Source organism: Branchiostoma floridae, chromosome 12, assembly GCF_000003815.2.
Source record: "Branchiostoma floridae strain S238N-H82 chromosome 12, Bfl_VNyyK, whole genome shotgun sequence".
NCBI lineage: Eukaryota > Metazoa > Chordata > Leptocardii > Amphioxiformes > Branchiostomatidae > Branchiostoma > Branchiostoma floridae.
The window spans coordinates 15,399,627-15,417,755 of record NC_049990.1 but is presented as its reverse complement, the minus strand read 5'-3'; the positions used below and the strand labels follow the sequence as shown (position 1 = coordinate 15,417,755).

General features: G+C 40.6%; 2 protein-coding genes and 1 long non-coding RNA gene across 3 annotated transcripts in view; all 3 read right to left on the bottom strand.

The window, feature by feature from the left end:
* LOC118427453 overlaps positions 1–2,692 on the bottom strand; it is a 3,394-nt gene extending 702 nt beyond the window's left edge. The window contains exons 1-3 of the mRNA XM_035837264.1: positions 2,500–2,692; positions 1,849–1,914; positions 555–647 (exon numbers count right to left, since the gene is read on the bottom strand). Of these exons, the coding sequence (XP_035693157.1) occupies positions 555–647; positions 1,849–1,914; positions 2,500–2,590 (250 nt within the window). The 5' untranslated portion in view covers positions 2,591–2,692. The remainder of the gene's footprint in view (positions 1–554; positions 648–1,848; positions 1,915–2,499) is intronic.
* Positions 2,693–6,586: 3,894 nt separating this feature from the next.
* LOC118427380 lies at positions 6,587–8,653 on the bottom strand. Its single transcript, XR_004832510.1, has 4 exons — positions 8,465–8,653; positions 7,872–7,937; positions 7,489–7,581; positions 6,587–7,052 (listed from the first exon to the last, which is right to left on the bottom strand). It is a non-coding gene; the product is annotated as an uncharacterized LOC118427380 (long non-coding RNA).
* Positions 8,654–13,246: 4,593 nt separating this feature from the next.
* Positions 13,247–15,938, bottom strand: LOC118427048 (peroxidasin homolog). The gene is made up of 3 exons (XM_035836686.1): positions 14,402–15,938; positions 13,916–14,065; positions 13,247–13,272 (listed from the first exon to the last, which is right to left on the bottom strand). Exons 1-3 carry the CDS (start codon positions 15,936–15,938, stop codon positions 13,247–13,249), a joined length of 1,713 nt encoding a protein of 570 aa, XP_035692579.1.
* Between the last annotated feature and the right edge of the window lie 2,191 nt (positions 15,939–18,129).

Sequence of the window (18,129 nt, the reverse complement as noted above, 5' to 3'; positions counted from 1 at the left end):
GACAACCCACATGTCGAGACCTACGTATCTACCCACATGTCAAGACCTACCCACATGTCAAGACCTACCCACATGTCGAGACCAACCCACATGTCAAAACCTACGTATCTACCCACATGTCAAGACCTACCCACATGTCAAGACCTACCCACATGTCGAGACCTACCCACATGTCGAGACCAACCCACATGTCGAGACCTACCCACATGTCAAGACCTACCCACATGTCAAGACCTACCCACATGTCAAGACCTACCCACATGTCCCACATGTCAATACATACCCACAAGTCAAGACCTACCTATGTCAATACATACCCATATGTCAAATATCATCACAATCCATGTGAAGGTTCCTAAGTTATGCTGACCACAAATATCTGCATGCATAATGTAGAGACAGAATCTCCTTAACAATTATTTACATGTACCTCCTTTTTCATGGAGGTCAAAATGCATTCCATCTGAGACAAAAAAAATCCCTGTGGATCACTGCAATCCCACTGCAAATGTGCACTCGAGACTGTGAACAGGCCTATTTATAGTCATACTTACAGTAAGCCTGTACTCTTTCCATAAACTTCTCTGCTCGCACCTTCATCCCAGCAGCAAGTAGCCTGTCATGGATATCGTCAAACGCTTTCGCTTCTGGAATTGTGAACATTCAACAATCATAGTAATTCAGATCTGGAATTACAACCTGTTAAAATAGTGACATGACCGTATTTTGTTGGTCATTAGGATACGGTAACGTATATTTTAGAACCGTTTTTACTTAATATTTTTATAATTTTTTTTATCAGTCAAAAAAAGAGGACCTGAAAAAATCAGGTGGACCGGATGTTGGACCTATTCGAATATAAACAGAGTACTTGATCAGGCGTTCACACGTTTTGGCGCTTACTTGTTGAAGAAAATAACAAAAGCGAAGTAGAGAAACGTTTATAATCATTTCTACAAAGTTTTACAGTCAATCGTACAGAGGAAGCTAGCCTTGTAGGATTTTAAAATGCCGGTGTGAGTCGAATACTCCACCAAACAGATCTCTTTGCAGTGAAATTGACGTATTGTTAATTCACAAGTTTTCACATAATGAATCACCTGTCCAGGTTCAGATCCGTACCTGATCCTCTGGACATGAACCTGAACCGGACCTGAATTTTCTGTACCGGTACCCACCCCTAGTATATATAAATGTATATACCTTCAGTAAGCCACAACATGAAAATTGAAATTGTCTGTTAGCACTATGATGTCGAGGTCCAGTTATGTTCAGTATTAGCATACTGTAAATGCATTTAAGTTCGCGGAGATTTAGTTTCGCGGTAGCGGCAGAATGGACTTTTCGCTGTGGTTTTAAGTTCACGGTAACACCATAGACTGCAGTCTAATACTACAGTAGAAAAATGTGGTTTTATGTAGACCGCGAACATTAATCCACCGCGAACATTTCTGCATTTACAGTATGTTATAGATGATTTCATGGTGCACATTGTCGTGTGGCAATTCGAGTATCAATGTCCCCAGACTTAACCGAGTGTCAATATATACATTTGTAGCTATAAGGGTGCATTGGTGGTCCCAAATACACATATATAGAATAAAGATGTAACGCTGATTCACCTTTATCCAAGGATAACCTATATTCATTGTTCGTAAGAAAAAAAAGTATAAAGTATATGAAGATATGAAGTCGATGGACGGTGGTTTCAAATTGGAACATTTTGAAAATATTGCAAATTTGAAACCACAGTCAGCAGACTTTAATATTCCTAAATGTGCTGTTTTTAAAGACAAGGGATAAAGGTCACCCCAGGGATAAAGGTGAACTAGCTTTACATGTACTCACTGTTGTCTGCCTTCTTTATGTAGTCCCTGATGGCTCTGTTGTCTCGAAGGAAATCTTCGCTCATTTCTGAAAGTTCAATAGATAAACATAAGTAACATTGAAGTGATTCAAAGTTCAATGTGAGGCCACAGCAAGTAAATTTTATGGATGATGAGCAAAAAAAAAAGTTACTTCACTGACAAAACCTTCTTATATCTCTATAATTATCAATTCATCCATTCTTGATTTATCCTGTTTCAAAATCGGCAACTGAAAGGCCCCTGCAATTCCAAAGAAAGTTGCTAGAGGTCCCAAACGTATGTCACTTCTTTCCAACCATAGAGCTATTTTACCAACCAAAAACGGTGACCATACATGTAGTTTGTTCAGAACACGAGATATCAAAAATGAAAGTTCTGCTGCAGTGCTATAGATATACGCTAGGGGCTAAAAATCGAATTGTGTTGTTCCATTGGTCAAGCCCTTCCAACATTCCAAATATCAAGATACATTGACGAATCCTAGATTTATGCTGTCCACGAACAAACAAACAAACGCACGCACCCGAGCACAATTTACTTTAGCCAAGGGGAATGTTACATTGTTAGTGATACAGGCAACTTGTTGACAACAAAATAAAACCATCTCGTCAACGTAGAACGTAGTACTTACCGACTTCATTGTCAAGGCCAAAAGCAACGTCTACCAGAATGGAACAGCAGACAGTCATTAAAAGCAAAACACAGAGAGTAGAAATCTTCATGTTTCCTAATAGACCATGTAGCGAGGACGCTACTTCTCCAACAGTTCACCTGGAGACATGGTGACGAATACTTAAAGCCTATGGCTGTAAGTGCAGCGTTTTGATTGGCTATTACAATCACATGATAGAACATCTCTCGTTGCGTGATTGGATGATCAGATAATTTTGTTAGGAAGAACAGCTTGGTGAATAGACCGCTCCTGGCCACCTGTCTTCACAATTAGCAAATCAACCAATGAGAGAGCGGCAATTAGCAGCGTAGCCAATGACAGTGTCACCGAATGTCCGTCAACATTTTCAAGTGCATCATCATGATTTTGTTTTGCATTTCTGATGTATGGTATCAAGGGGTGAAGTCTACTATCTCTGCTTGTCTTTTCTGGTAAGGCCACAGCAAGAATTTTTTTCTTCTGCAGGAATGGTCAACATGACGATGACGTACCAAAATGAGCAAATATGTTGTGTTGTAGCCTTAATAGTTGTACTTGTAGAAGTAAAGCTTGCAAGGTACCCGAGACAGTAACATGCATTGGCATAATACCGGTAGTAAGACTTATACCGGTAGATTCAAAATACTGGAACTTAAAGAGATCTACACATGCAACAATAGTTATTTCTGAGCTGTGCACACTTCAGACATCTAGGTGTCCAATACATCATTTACAAAGCATCGATAACAATGCATTCGAAGACAACAAGGCCAAAAGTTTTCAGTATCTTTTTCGGGGTAGGCAGCTCGTCGTGGGACGAACACACTGTCACATTCATTGCCAAATTTATAGATCATAATTACACATGCTCACGGCACAAGACGAACATGATTCAACAACAATCTTGAATTTCTGTTGGTGACCTACAACTCATGTAAAAGCGTGAAGAACCGTTGCATAATAGCCCGAATCTATGACTGAATGGGCAAAATTGAACGTACGCAGCCATTTTCCCGCCATTTTTATATCTACGCTAGCAGTGAAGTGTTACGTCATAGCGGTTGTGACGGACAGAAGTTAAATGAAAATTCTTGACAGTATACGTCCGTTTTCTCATGACATTTTGTATGCTCATGCAGGTTTATGTTTTATGCATTTACTGACAGAAAAGGAAGGAACATCAGAGGATGTATAAATGTACATAGCGGCAGTTAATTGTGCCGTGTTTCTTCCTACCGGTATTTTGTACCCCCTCCCAACCACGCGCCCGTTCGCCGTGTAATTCCGCGGCGTGTTACAATTACAATATTACGCTTTTAGCAGGACAAGAGTGGCAGAAAAGTTACACAGAAGAAGTGGCAAGGTTAAGCTATAACAGCAACATGTAACTGGAGAAAATGATGCGTTGACAATTTGTCAAATCAGTATGGTTAGAGAAATCGTCGTAAACGTACCGGTATTATGATAATAGATGTTAGTTGTAGAAATGAAACTTATTGGATACATGTAGTTGTAAAAGTGGCACCAATATGGAAGATATGAGTGTGGTTACCAACTTTGTTGGTGATGCCAGTCTACCACACTAGTGTCACTTTTACCACACCAGTCTTAAATACAGGAATGAATGCCTTGTTGGCTCTGATACCATGTTTTGTCCCTTTATTTCTTTTTACATCAGTCATCACAACTTTATGGTGCCTATTTTTGAAGATGTAGCCATCTTGTTTTTTTTTTCACCTATCTTGTTTTTTTTCGCCCTATCGCACTATTTTTGCAATCTGCAGAGGATGTCATCCATAAAATTTACTTGCTGTGGCCTAATCAGGGTTGTAGCCAGCCCGAAATCATTTTCCGTCCCCCCACTTTTGACTAAAAATCCTGTCGAGCGCCGTAGGCGCGAGATGTCGCGCCGAAGGCGCGACGTTCCTAGGGGGGTCCGGGGGCATGCTCCCCCGGAAAATTTTGAAATCTAGACCCTCTGAAACGCTATTTCCAGCATTTTGAGCTGTTAATACATCTGTTTTGGTAAAAGAAATTACACGAGGGTTTTACGCTGGATTTTATTTAGGAAAGGGGCCGATGCTACCGCCACCGCAGTGATCGCACAGATTGCTGGTATGAGGGTAAGATTGTAAGCGTGTTACACAGCTGCACTTCTATATTGTATAGAATTTACACAGAAAAGAAACAGCACGTTTAGTACAACAAAAATTTATTACGTATCTACGTCCTACGAGAAATATACACAAGCACAATACAATAGCACATACAAGGGATAACGGCGCCCTCACATCGGCGAGAATAAAACATTTTCAACAACGGCCGTTTGCGTCTTACTTAGTTAAGTCGTATCAAAGTTCACGTCGATTCCTACCGTCGCCGGTGAGAGAAACCGTCGATTAACACAACACACTTCATCTGTCAGTTCATCTTAACGAGGTAAGTAGCATTTTAACACTTTACAAAGATTGGAAACATAGACGGCGAGTCGGCGAGCATGTACAACGAATCACTTGAAAGAATCGCCCACGGTTTGATCCGGCGCGGTCCTATTATAGCGGGGTGGGATCCCTCCGCGGAACAGCCAGATTTTCCCGGGAATCTCCTTATATGGGGAGCGGGGTTGATCACATAGGCTCTTACTATTAGTTGCGTCATTTCTTTTTCAGCGCGGAAAATAAAATCAATTCTCTCTGACACATTTCTAGAGCAAGGGCGGGTCGCGTTCCCAAATTTCCTGTTCTAAATTTGAAGCTCTTTGGTTCGGCAAGGTAAAGTACAAGCCACCGTAAGTTTGTATGTAAAACCCGGGCATTTCCTTTCGGGGCCGGGGCAAGCCTCGTCATGTGGCCCCGCCCACCATGAGACCGTCGGCTTCCTTGTTGCAAAGGCAGTGCACCTTTTCGCCGACTTCATCAAAGGCCGCGGCTGTTGGTTAGAGTTTCAAACAGTCGTGTGACAGTTGACAGCGAACTTCGTATACTACGTGATTATTCCTTGCACTTTCCCACAGCGGTGCTTCTACAAAATATTTATCAGACTGTAACCCACATGTTTTATAGAATAGAATCTGACGCGGAACAATGGTTTCGCCGGGTATTTTTCTTGAAACATGTCCGTTGGTATATCGTCTGACAGCAAAGCGGCGACCGTCAACAACAGTCGCACGGCACGGCGGCTAACGGCGCATCAAAGATACTAGCGCTATAAATAAGCGCTTCAACTTCGGATGGCAAACCGGACAATAGTTAACGTTACTGTTGAGCTGAGTAAAGTTTGTTGATTACGAGTTTTTAGTTGACTTTGACGCTTTGACTTGAAATATTGTTATGTCAAACTGAAAAGAAGTTAAGTGACTGCTACTATTATCGTAGATATGGCCCTAAAAACCTGATAAAATAAGCCTTCAGAATAGCCTGAAATGCGGACCCCTGCCCCGGCGCTGTGAAAAAATCCTTTTAATTTTTGGAGATCTTTGCACGATTTTTAGTTTTTGTTGTATCTTTACATATCGATTTTCTCCGTCACAGAGGACGGAATGGGCAAAATATTTTTCCGTCCCCAGCTGCAAAATTCCGTCAAAGGACGGAAGGACGGGCGCTGGCTACAACCCTGGGCCTAATGCTTTTTAACCATGTCTCTGCAACATTACATTGATACAAAATTATGAAAATAGCTATTGATAGAAATGATCAACTACGTGTAAATGGGCGAGCCTGAAATAAATACGTCTTTGATGTTGATTCTGATCCAAGTGTAATGTTTAACTAACACTTGACTATATCCATCACAATTAGCTGTTCAAAAAAAAAAAAAAAAGAGTGACAATTAGTAGCTCAACCAATGAAAGGGTGGCTGGATGTCCGTCAAATGTTTGCATTTTATGTTTTGAAGACAGTGCTTCAGGCGCTCTCATTGGTTGAACCACTAATTCCATTAAACTGATTGGTTGAACTGCTAATTGTGATGTACATCACTTAGGATCGGTTTAGTGATTGGTTAACTGACGCTAAGTTTCTTAACGTTTATCATATTGACAACCACACAACAAAACGTGAAAACTTCATTGGCTTACGAAGTAGTAACTGTTTATTTTATCCTCTCTACAAGTCAACACAATATCAGAAGATGGTTAGAACATATACAATTTTTTGCATGCACGGAAACAGTTGATATAACAAACATGGCTCTGCTATAATATGTGTATCACTTCTGAACGTTTACTAGATATAGACCAAGATTAGAACTCGTAGATGCATGCGACATAACTTAGATTTTTTTTACAACATTCCTAGAGACAACTTGTAGTTAGAGCGACGTTTTTTTACTTCAATTTTTATGTAATATCACAACTGACAATTTTGTACAAATCATGACATTATTTTTCTATCTGATACAATGTTACTTTGCATTATCATTTGTATTTCTTTACATTTGACAATTATAATTTCTCTCGTAGGAGTCCATCAGACGGTCTGGTCAGCCTCGGCAAGTTTAATCATCATCATTCTTCCTCCTGCGCTCCCGCTTGACTAGAAAAAACAGAAGACATCATTTTAAGTTTTTCACATAGAATATAAGCTATTTCACATGCCAGACTACGCATGTGCAACGACAGTAATTGTGGGTAATAGGTCAAAGGTAAAAGCCCCTGGGACAAACACCGCGTAGGGACATTGTTATGCAAATAAGGGCAATAGTGGAGACAACAACTGTTTACAAATAAGGGACGTTCATTTTTGAGGATGCGCTCTCAGAAGTGTAAACGAGCTTATTACAGTACGTTTCTCAAACACCAAGCTTGTTCAAGCTAAAAAGGACTATCACGATTTTAAATACGCATGTGCAGAAAAAATATACCGTGGGTAATATGTCAAAGATAAAGGCCCAAAAGACTAACAAAAGACAATTATTAGGGGCCTTCAAATTCTATACAAGACATCTGTCCAAAATATACTTCCAACTTACTGTAAGATTTTGCCCTCTTCTTAAATTTATTGGCTAGCTTCGCTTTCCCCTGGTTGACAAGCTCGTCGTAGATTTCCTTGGCAGCTGTTGTCTCTGAAATTCGGAAGGTAGATACAATTGGTTACGTCAATGCACTTCACTGGTCTTACGCTAGGGGGCAATGGTTGATGGGAACATGCTGAATACCAGATCTTGCATCTACATCAATGTTATGCAAATCGCCTTGAGGGCATAACGTCTAGAGCGAGTGCAAGGCACCATCAGCACATAGAAATGCAAATCAAGCATGCAACAACCCTCATTGGTCGAACCGCTAATTGCCGTGCTATCATTGGTTGAATTGCTAATTGTGACGGACAGGTGAAGATTACGTGTTCACTTACTGTCCTCAGCTTTCTGCATGTAGTTCAGTACGTCCTGTTTGGTCTTCAGATTTGACAGGTCGGCAGCTTTCAAGAACAAAACAAACATCAAAAAGGTTAAGTGGAAGTGAACATCACGAAATCATTTGCAGCTACGTACGTTGTTTAACTTATACTCGTTGCTCCTGAACAAATGAGTCATTGAGGGCAATTTTTGAACGAAAATACGTCAGAAATACTGCAAGCTTCAGAGACGCACGTGTTCAGCTCTTCCGAAAAAAAAAACGCCACAAATTTGCGTGATGTATCGGCAATATTAGCAAACGCTACGTTGAGCACATGTGTCAATCATTTGCAAACTAGTAATTGATGTACATGTTGAAAATATTCCTGGCTTAAAACGAAGCCTATGCTATGATTAAATTTGAAGCGGAATGCATGAGAATATGTACTAGAAAACACGTTACTGTAATGTTAAAAATGACCAAGACCTGATTCATAGAAGGAAAATGTCAAGCTTCTAGTAGTAATTTTACTCGGAGAGGGGGAGGCCTAACTAGAGAAATCGTGCTAACGGTTACACAGACCATAGCTAGAATATCCTTAACCCTTACCTGTGGCGACTTCGACAAGCAAAGCACAGCAGACCAAGGCAAGAAGAAGAGCAGACATCGTTGACACCTTCATTTTTCTTGTCGTGCGACGATCAGACCTGCGCGTCAATATCTAGCTGCGGTTTTCTGTCCGATGTACAAATGAAATGCGGCATACGTTCTGTTTATATAGTGTCTTCTCGTTGTCTCATTGGCTGATTCTTTGCACTCCCATTGGTCAGGAAAATGCACATTTTTCTGATTGGTCTACTGTAACAAACCAATCCGGGGACGTCTACGTGCTATGTCGAGCATTCGATTGGATGAAATTAAATGTCATTAGGTTCTGTGTATCAGGGTAAGGGTTGTCTCGTACCAGTAAGCATTTCAATAAGCTAAAATCTATTCAAAGATTGCAGGTCAATGCTATATATTGGTATGGAAAGTCCACCACATTAAATAAGATGTTGAATTGTTGAGATACCAAATGAACGAAAAGCATAGCCCTACTTTTTAATGGACCGATCCCATAGCCCCGCCCACTCCGTCAAAGGTGAGAACTAATTAACGGCCATCCAGCAAATCTAGATCTCTCATTGGTCAAACTACTAATTGCCATGCTATCATTGGTTAAACAGGTAATTGTGATGGACAGTCAGAATGGGTCATTGGAACACAATTTTCAAATCGACAAAATGGCGGGTTCGCTAAGCAAATCTTACATACTAGTATACAAGATGAAATTATTGACCTGATATGGCATATAATTAGCAAGTTATTAACTCTGAAAATGCCTTGTTTAATTCATTCCCTGTCTGCCAACAAAACTTGCTTTTTAAGCTATCGATCATTGAAGCTGTGTAAAAGTCTTTAGAAATAAAAGGCATATCAGATACAAAAGTTCATGATCACTGCATGCATCAAAGTATGGTCAACTGATTGTCGACAGGAAACCAAAACAACAGCAATAGGCGCTTTGCTCTATACATTTTCTCCATATTCGGTATATGTTGATGCTGATCAATGAAATGAAAAGTCTTTGCTGTAGAGCGGAATTGACGCAGTGATACAGAAGCACCGCCTTGCGGAAGAATATATCATTACCATTATTGCAGGTGGAAAGATTTTATTTGTTATCTGTGATTGGTCAATTTAATAATGTCTTAAGAATTCTCATTGACAAAGATGCTACCCATCTTGACCAAGGATAGCGTATAACTTAACACTTATCTAAAGATTATTTTGTAATCCAATCAACTGCAAGTCTTCTGTGTCCAATACCGACGGAAAGCCTGCATTTTGCTTGCTGATCACCAGGGGGCACTATGAGACCATCACCGATCCACCTGAAGCGGTGCCATGAAAAGGCGTCTGTGAGACCTTTAACCTTCCAGAAGTTTGTTGCTTACGTAGCACAGCTTGTAAATAGCGTTCCATGCATTAAATTCTAGCTCTAATTTGCGCCTCTGTTTCTTTATGTCGAATACGAGGCTAGAATTGAATCGAAACCAAGGTTGTACTAGTTGGGGAAGAGGCAAGGCAAATTCAAACATTGCGAACCATGTACGATTGCTGTGTTGACTGCCTGTTGCAGTGTTTTGTGCGTATTGTTGCCACGGCTAGGTGTTTGAAGTGATCCCTGCATTCATTCATTGCCTACATACATTTATAAAAGCATAACCAGGGCTCGAAATACTTTTTTTCTGCATACCTGCACTGGTGCAGGTAACATTGGAAATTACCTGCACCAGACAACTTGTACCTGCACCACTCTGAATTTAGAAAGTATGGATCATACTAAAATTGTTCAGGAACAATTGCTATTTTTTTTCTTTTTACTGTATAGGTGATAACAGTCAATGTAGCTAATAATGATCTTCATTTCATACCTGTGACGCGAAAACATTCGATACGGGTGTTCCGGACCAGGCCGTACGCTTCCGTATCGCACAGGTTCGAAAGGCGTATCACACAGGCTCCATTCGAGTAAATCGAACTGTTTCGAGGGGGCCGAATACGACTCGATTGGCAATTCGAATACCTGATTCGGACGTTGGAACATTGCTGTTGCAACACTTTTGGTTCGAGGGCACCAAATTTGTTCAACTTCTGGCGCATTTTGCATCAAAACATGGGTTTTCTAAGGTGGGTATGACATAAATAAAATACAACACGGTGTATTCCGCATCACCCTCGGTCTCAGCCCTCCCGCGGGTCGGATCACCCTCCGGCCTTCGGGCGATCCGACCCGCGGTCGGGCTGATACCTTGGGTGATACGGAATACACCGTGTTGTATTCTATATACACCTACATCGTATGACATTTATGTATTAATCCCTGTACATGGACCAGTGCAGGTTAGGTGCAGGTAGACAACAGAAATACCCGCACAGCTCCAATTTTACCTGCACTAACCTGCTTATGCAGGTGGTATTTCAAGCCCTGATAACTCAATGCTTGTTGATTTTATAGGTTTGTATAAAATATAAGTTTGTTTACACCATTCAAAGACAGAGAAGCTAAGGACTTACTTGAAACCATGCCTCTGCAACATTACACTAATACAAAATAACTTGAGAGAATTGTGTTGTAAGAGTACGTAAATAGCTACTAAATGGTCGAGTCCTGAAATAAATATGTCTCTCATGTTGATTTTGATAGACATAAGTGTACTGTAAACTTAACGCTTGACTATTTACATTTTCAAATTTGCATCCTCTTACTTTTCAAACAGCACCCAACGTGTTTTAAAATCAAACATTTATGATTTACCTTAGTAACAAGAACTACACCGTCGCAGGACTTGTAGATCTGTGTATAGTCGCCAGGATGACAGTTGATCATTCATTTGTTATATACATATTGTACTAATGCCCAATAGACTGATCGTTACTGTACATCAAAAGTAGCTGTTCAAACAATGAGAGTGACAACTAGAGTTCGGCGACCTCATGCCTCCATGAAATATGTAAAGCTTTTGTAAATTTCATGCAATAGACAAATACATTAACATAATTTATGCATGGTAATGTTACTAACGTACATATGTCACACAAATTCTCGTCATTAATCATGAAGCGGTTTTGCATTTTTTACATAAGTTATGCAAGTAAGTTCCTCATTAACATACTTGGTATCTGCTTATATTCCACCTATTATAATTTACATATGTTACATTTATGGAAGCTCAGTTATTGAAAACAATGGAATTATACATTTTCCTCATTAATTATGCAAATGTACTCCTATTTTTCATAATTAGTATTTCATTTTGTACAGCATTGTCTAAGATACCTACATACCAAAAATCATAAAAATCCATTGTTCCCTTCTTGAGTTATGACAAAGTCCTTTTTACAAACAAGTCCTACCCATTTTACTAACTGGGAAGTAATGGTAGGGTCCACGCGTGGGTGTCAGGGAGTCTGACCCGTGGGCCTTGGCAACTGTCAGTTACAGCTGTGAAGGGTGAAAGGAACCAAACCAGCAGCAGGCTGGGGATTTATAATGCTTCAGAAGTTTTTGACAAAAATGCCCCTGTCATCCTAAAGCTAGCCACTAGGGCGCCAAAACTTATGTCACTAATTCCTGAGATAGCTATCTAACACCGAAAAATCGTGACCATAGCTTGTTCAGAAGATGAGAAAACACACCCGGAAGTTGCGTTGCAGTACCAAGGGAAGCCGCTAAGGGGCCCAAAATCTAATCATTTTTAGCTTTCATCACACCCCACCAACACACCAAGTATGAAACCAATCCACCCGGCCGTTCTTGAGTTATCTTGTTCACAGACAAACGCAGGGTAAAATATAACCTCCATGACATGTCATGGAGGCAAATAAAATGTCATGGAGTTCAAGGTTCACCTCGTCTCCGAGAGAGAATTGAGGACCAGAAACAGATAGTGTCACGATTGCTTTATTTCGAGAGTATGTCAGTGAATGTTCTTTAATCACTGCTCTGCAACTGACATCCTTATAATTTTAAGAAAGCAAGGTAAATACTAGAGTGTACAACATATTAAAGTAGACAAATATAAAAAGAAAGTCGAACACAATTAATCAGATTTGCTTGGCAAACGCTAGGGTTCTAGATGCAGAAACATGAACATCAGGTTCCTGATATGAATACGTAGTTACAAATATTTTTTCTTGAATCAATACATCATGGTGTCTCTAAATGCCGTAAAGTGAACTAATAGGTGCAATAAAGGTAGCTTTATGGGGGTATTTATGAACAATTACTAAGTAATACTGCAAAGGCATGGATGTCTTCATGAACTAGGTTTTTCCAGCATGTTACATTAACAGTTGCCTATATGGCCCAAGATTGCTGCACTACTCTGTAACTCGCTAATCAGTTTCAAATCACCCTTACATGATCTGCTGGCTCTTGGAACTTGAATGTTACTTTTAAAAAAAGTTCATAAATATGTCAAATAATGATATTGAAAAATGAATTAGCATGATGATCAGATTTCCACAGAAAACACTAGATTGGCGATGTTAGATACAGGGATATCAAAAACAAGATCCTAAAGCCATCAGAAAGTAGTTACAGATAAACCATCTTTACCTCAATATTCAAATATTTCATCTATTTGAAACCTACTTTCAAAAAGTAAAGGAGTAGATTATAAAATTCCTCATTCACCTTTATACGTATATATAATGTAACATAAGAAAACAAAGCAAATTTCAATTACCCAGACATTTCAGGGGTCAAATTCAAACATTTGTAACAAAGTTACCGGAGTATTGGGATACAAACATGGCCTTATCTGAGAAATGTACATCTCGTAATCATGCTTCAGCTGTTTTCTCATTATCTGCCACATGGATAACAAGAGAAGCCAAAGATTCTGGTGTCTCATTGTCATTCTTCTAAGTAGTACAGTACTTGTCTACACACACACGCACACACGCATGCACACACGCACAAACGCACCGTCTGACACATATGCACGTACATACATGGATTGAGATGCAGCAGACTGTGCTTTATCATCTTCATGGCCATAAATAACCTGAGCAGAAGCATACAGCACTGTCTCGTCCTTAACGGTATTCTCGGTGACAAGAGAAGCTTCATGGTCTGTTTCCTTCACGTGGGTGTTCTGATGGATGGGATTAGAAATAGCAGCTACTGTTTCCTCATGGCCATCAGGACCAATGTAATGAGATGTAGAAGCTACTGCTTCTTTTTTAGGCAAAGAAATAAGCTTCTCATCCTCCAAGTCAGACATACCCTTCCCATACACGATGTTTACTAGTTCATGAACTGTCATTGACTTTTTGAGACAGTTTTTAGTGCACATGCTGATTCTTCTTTCAAACTTACCGGACCTCTAAGAGGACCAGCCTGGTCTTCACCATACACGATGTTTACTAGTTCATGGACTGTCATTGGCTTTTGGGCCGACGCTGCTTTTGATGCACATACTACTGATTCTTCTTTTGAACCAACAGCACCTAAGGGCGGACCAGCGACGGCTATGAGAGATTCGGGGTCCTCATATACGTTCTCAGGTGTATCGGCCTGTTCTGTACCTGTAGTACTGCTGGTTATCTCTGACCTGCCCTGACCTCCTGAACTATTGAGCGACGTGCTGACCATGTCGTCTGTGGGGGGATCAATTGTTGGTGCTGATGTTGCTTGGGCTTTTTTCTTCCTTTGCGCCCGCCAAAGTGCAAATGCAAGAGCAACAGAAATCATTATGACTCCGCCGACAGTGGCAAGACCGATAGCAGGGGGCAGAGGAAATTTTCTTGCATCGCCTTCTGAATAGCCAAGTGGAGGTAAAGTTGAATCATGTATGGCGGTTTGGACATCAACAAACACTGTGGCTGACGCCGAGCCCTCAGGGTTTGTTGCAATGCAGACATACAGACCAGCATCTGCTGCAGTAACGTTAGTTATGGTGATGGTACCATTCACTCCCACAGTCACTCTCCCACCTGACTCCGCACTTGCAATCAGGCCAGATGGGAGAGTGACAAGGATATTTGGAGGAGCTCTTCCTGAAGCTTCACAGACCAAATACAGAGTCTCCACCTGCGCTATTGTACTATTGCTCACCTTAAACCTCACAATCGTTGGCTTTTGGGACACCATGCCGTCAGACTGAACAGCGCTAGTGGATATGCCCGACATGACTGATGTTATAGTTTTTACCTCAACAAACAGTCTGTCAGATGTCGTTAGCCTTTTGAACATCATGCCGTCAGTGTGCGAGGCAGATGTGGAAGCTATGACATCAGAGGTCTCCACAAGGCCAGTGGATACGACGGGTATGACCGATGTTGGGATTTCTACCACCACAAATAGGTTGACATATGCAAAACCAACTAGATTTCTCGCAGTACAGATGTACTTACCAGCATCAGCTGCAGTAACATTGGTTACGGTGATGGCACCATTCACTCCCACAGTCACTCTCACACTTGACTCAACAGTAGCTTTCAGTCCAGATGGGAGGGTGACTGTGATGTCTGGTTTAGGGATACCTGAAGCTTCACAGACCAAATGGAGAATTTCTCCCGGCACCAGTCTGTTGCCTTTGATGTTTTCAAAACTCACAATCTTTGGTTTTGTACAGATTAGATTGTTTGGATCTATTTCGTCTAGTTTTCTCCCGTGGAGGTTGCTAGGTTCTTGACAAGTTATTTTGTTATTGAATTTAAAGGTTTTCTTCACACCTACCATCCTACAATCGCAATTCCATGGGTTTTCATCCAGGCGTAACGTTTTAAGATTAGTTAGATTTGAGAGTGCCCCAGGTTGAATGTCACGTAATTGATTACTTGATAGCTCCAAAAAATGAAGTCTGGGCAAATCTGAAAATGTGCCAGTCTTGAAATCAGTTATTTGGTTGTTGTGCAGCGACAAATGCTTGAGACGTCGTTTATTTGTGAATGTACCTGGAAGGACTGTAGTTAGGTTGTTGGAGTATAGGCCCAAACTAGAAAGCCCCGTTAGATTCAGGAATGTACCGAGCGGAATTTTAGTTATTTTGTTGTTACCTAGGTTCAGAGATCTTAGATTTGATAAACATGAAAATATACCAGGTAAACATGAAAATGTACCAGGGTCAATGTTGGTTATCTTATTTCCGTTCAGGTTCAGCTCTTGGAGCCAACCTAAAAGCGAAAATGCACCAGGCTGAATGTAAGTTATCTTGTTATTTGATAGGTACAACTTTTGGAGCTGGCCGGAGAAGGCCTGCTTGTGGACTTTTGAAATCTTATTATGATTAACATTTAACTCCTTCAACTTTGAGTACAATGAGAATCCAATCCTTCTTAAGTTTGTGATAGAATTGTGGTGCAGCTTAAGACTGGTGATGGTTCTGGGCAGGTCTGCAGGAACAAGGCGGAAGCCCCTACCGACGCAATTGCAGACTGATGGACAGCTGCTGTCACAGTGTTGGGTCTGTCCAGGTTCCCGCAAAATGATGATCAGAAGAACCAGGAGTGTCGCCAGCATGTTCGCCATTTCCTACGTATCAACACGAGTTACATCGTAATACATCTTGAAATATTAGTTATCTTGCAACTAACGGTGAACAAATTGTCAGATTGTTTGCCATTGAATGGGCTATACTGCAATACAATGGAAACAAGAGTTCGGAGACCTCGTACCTCCGTGAAATGGAGATGTAAATTGTTTCCTCTCCCCTCATTGTTTATGGAAATTAGCATAATCTATTTTAATTGATGGTCAGCTCTACCCGAATGGCGTATATTGTGTGTGTGAAAGTCCAAGAATTAGAAATAAACCCATTATATTCATAGTATTTTATCACTTATTATGAAAGTTACTTCAACACTTTTTTAAATCTATGCATAGTTGATGTCACCAGACTGGCACTCATTTTGTTGTTAAGCATTTTTATGCTGCGAAAATTTTGTGTCAATGACTATCCTTTTGATGTAGGCCTATTGTATCATTGATTGATTTTCTTCATATGTAACATGATTTTATATGCTTCTTAATTTGACTTTTACCGTGCAAAGGAAGTTTACCGAGGAGGGGAGTTTCGCCGTGGAAGGGAGTTTGCCGTGGAAGGGAGTTTGCCATGGAAGGGAGTTTGCCGAGAAAGGGAGTTTACCGGGGTAGGGAGTTTGTCGAGGAAGGGAGTTTGCCGTGGAAGGGAGTTTTCAGGAGGGTCTGTCCGAAAAATTATAAAAATCTTGATAAAACCTTCAGCTATCGTGGCCAGAGGAAACAAAGAACAAAACCAACAACGCTACATTGTTGGATGACGTAGAACAGTGTCGGTTCCGATAGAAAGACTTGATGGGGAACTCAAGAAAATATTGCCACCATATTGGTATACATTTTTCAGAATGCAGTACAACTTTTATCCCACATAAGCCACACCTGATGTGTACAGGAGACTATTACCTTCACAGTGCCGCACCCTTACATAATGTAATAGGTTTACTTTACTTCACAATTACTATGGCCAGCGATAACAGAAAATAATCAGTCGCTGGTCTGAGCTTAATTACTTGTGTCGGCCTGCTCAAAACCGGGCCGACATATTTTCTTGTTTCATTTTCTTCTCGGTTCCTACAAAGACCAAAATAACCAACAGACCAACCTGTCTTCGGCAAGTTTTCTTCCGAAGATTCTTTGTGACACTTCAGCACAGATCCTCAGACACGAACTCCCCTAATTATAAGTCCTGGTCGTACCTGTAATACAACGAAAACAAATTTAACTTCACACAGACAAACCTTATGCAAGCTTTCCACTATGGATTTTGATGTTAACAATGTATTGCTATCAAATTATCAAAAAAACAAGAGCAGCTTCCATCTCTATTCCTGGTGCACACTTATATAGCAGACAGAGAATCAGCCCCCAGAATGTGCAAACACGCCTGGACCTGTTTATTACCGTCTGGGTCTAGACCAGACGACACATGCGCAGTGTGTATATTGATATGTGTTTACGAGGTAATCAACTGTTAAAAGAGCCCGACGCTGCCTACCCAGACGTATTATGCAAGAAATAATTTGCATTCTTGTAAAAGCATACTATAGATACATGTATAACATTCTTCTCAAACGTGAGCTAGACATCTCAGACACCCCTTATTTTAAAACCATCCAACTCAATTTTGATTATTGTAATTATTGCCACCGGTGCGTAACGTTACATATATCATAAGCTGTAAAGCTGGTACCCAGATAAAGTACACCTATCATGTGCTATTATTCCTTTCTTTCCCCACAGTACCACGCCCTTACATGAAAAGCAGAGATAGAATTACTTCGGTCAGCAATAACAGAATGTAATCAGCCTCTGTTCTATAGATCTAGTGCTAATAACTGATGTCGGCTTGCACAAAGCCAGCCCGGCATATTTTTGTGTCTATTGATCCATAATTACAGCAAGCGCCCAAACAAAATATAACAGACAAACCTGTCTTCAGCCGTCTTCCTTCAGTAAGGTTCTTCGTGACAGTTCAGCACTGATCATCAGACACAAACTCTCCTATATCCTGGTCGTACCTGTAATACAACGAAGTCAAATTCAACTTTTAGGCAGACCAACCTTTACAATCTTTCTGTTGGGGATTGAATCTTAACAATCCAATGCTATCAAATTATAAAGCAAAACAAGTCTTAGAGCAGTTTCATTCTCTGTACCTGATCCACACTAATATAGCAGACAG

Coding starts and splice junctions, on each gene's coding strand:
- LOC118427048 (XM_035836686.1), bottom strand. CDS start 15,938: ATGGCGAACATGCTGGCGACACTCCTGGTTCTTCTGATCATCATTTTG. Junction 14,066..14,401: donor GATTGCAAGTGCGGAGTCAG/GTGGGAGAGTGA, acceptor ATCCCCCCACAG/ACGACATGGTCAGCACGTCG. Junction 13,273..13,915: donor CGTCGCTGGTCCGCCCTTAG/GTGCTGTTGGTT, acceptor TCCATGTGGCAG/ATAATGAGAAAACAGCTGAA.